Source organism: Microtus ochrogaster, chromosome 19 (genome assembly GCF_000317375.1).
Source record: "Microtus ochrogaster isolate Prairie Vole_2 chromosome 19, MicOch1.0, whole genome shotgun sequence".
NCBI lineage: Eukaryota > Metazoa > Chordata > Mammalia > Rodentia > Cricetidae > Microtus > Microtus ochrogaster.
In genome coordinates this window covers 4,517,790-4,519,434 of record NC_022021.1, presented here as the reverse complement: position 1 = coordinate 4,519,434, position 1,645 = coordinate 4,517,790, and the positions used below count along the sequence as shown (strand labels likewise).

At 43.9% G+C, this 1,645-nt stretch overlaps 1 protein-coding gene across 2 annotated transcripts in view; it reads right to left on the bottom strand.

Moving 5' to 3' along the window:
- Sv2c (synaptic vesicle glycoprotein 2C) overlaps nt 1-1,645 on the bottom strand; it is a 188,261-nt gene that overhangs the window by 28,551 nt on the left and 158,065 nt on the right. For both annotated transcript variants that reach the window (XM_005356459.3, XM_026783699.1), the window contains exons 8-9: nt 1,352-1,440; nt 525-689 (exon numbers count right to left, since the gene is read on the bottom strand). In XM_005356459.3, the coding sequence (XP_005356516.1) occupies nt 525-689; nt 1,352-1,440 (254 nt within the window). The remainder of the gene's footprint in view (nt 1-524; nt 690-1,351; nt 1,441-1,645) is intronic.

Below are 1,645 nucleotides of genomic sequence, written 5' to 3'. Positions count from 1 at the left end.
AAAAAAAAAAAAAAAAAAAAAAATCATTCTAAAAATTAAGACAATTCTCTAAACATGATGAGCTCCTATGGGTTCATATCAGTGGTTTCTGCTCAGATGATTCAGACATGACCATGGTGCCCTTGTCCATCTGTTTTTCTCTCTGAAAAGATGAAGCAGACTCACGCCCCGAGCTCCTGTCTCACCTAACGCTAAGAAGTAGCCTGGTCCTGTGCTCGTCCTCGCTAACCCTCCGCTGTCTTCACAGCCCTTTAGGAAGCAACATGGTTTCAGAAGTGCTTCCATTGTTGCATTTTATTTAAATTCCAAGAGGCACATGATTGATTCAACGCCAGCTCTGAAGTAGTTTGAAGTAACTGAACTGCATCTCTTGAAAGTAGACTTTCAATGATTAAAATACATCCTCAAGTAACTAACAATGCAATTGAGAACCCCACAGGTGTTGGTTATTAGTAACTGTACACCACTACAAAGCCAGTGTTTGTGAGTAGCTAGCGCATTAAATTATGTCAAAGTTTCCCGACCTGCCATTGTCATACTCCATTCCAGTGTGGATCTGGTTCTCCATGGTGAAGTTGATGCTGAAGTTTGCGTATTTATCTTTTTGCACGTTTTTCGTTAGCAGGGCATATTCGTCAGACTGCAGATGTTTAATGACATCAGGGAACCAAACCGACAATCCATAGTACCTGCAAAGGCGAAAAAAACATGTGTTTTTAACAGTGCACACAAGGCCACACCAGGCTCCTGACATACCAGGGTGGCAGTGGCTTTTAGAAACACTTTCAGCTACGACGGTCACCTTGAAACATTTGAACAAATCATCACACAGTAATTGACAGTTCAGAAGTTGGGAGCGCTTACTTGACATGCCTCCCTTCTCCTAGCCCCCAGAACTAGGGATGGCACCCACGGCCTCACACCTGCCTGGCAAGTGCTATCCTACTGAGCTATGCCTCTAACTCTAAGCCTCCCAACCTAGAAATGGAGAATGAAGTCCCATGGCTAACCAAGCTGCACAGAATGAGCTCCCAGGATCCCTGCCCAGAACGTTCCCTTTCCCTTCATCACACCTTGCTAACAGTAGGCAGTGTTTGCTGAAGTTTACAGACACTGAGAGAGGGAACCTGTGTGGTTAATACTGGACCCTACCAGGCCTTGAGAGAGAGAGAGAGAGACAGAGAGAGAGAGAGAGAGAGAGAGAGAGAGAGAGAGAGAGAGACAGAGAGAGACAGAGAGAGACAGAGAGACAGAGAGAGACAGAGAGACAGAGAGAGAAAAGACAAAGACACAACTGGGAGTCACAATGTGACAGTTGATTTTGTCCACTGAGAATTTAAATGTCACTTACCCAAAAGACAGGGTGAACCAAACAATCGTAAGCTTTATGGTGTTTTCTCTGACTGGGTAGTTGAAACATCTCATAAAAGTCAACCAAATCTGTGAAATATTGGATGGTTAGTGTTCCTACACAGTTACATAGTGGACCCCACTCCCCATCCCTTCTCATCAAATTATAAAAGAGCCAAGTTTGCAGAGTTGAATGAATTTTAACTGTAATATAAAGTCTTAACATGAGTACAGAACAAAGGCTGGAATTTTCTTCTTCCCTCTTTCCCTCCCTCCCTCTTTCCCTCCCTCCCTC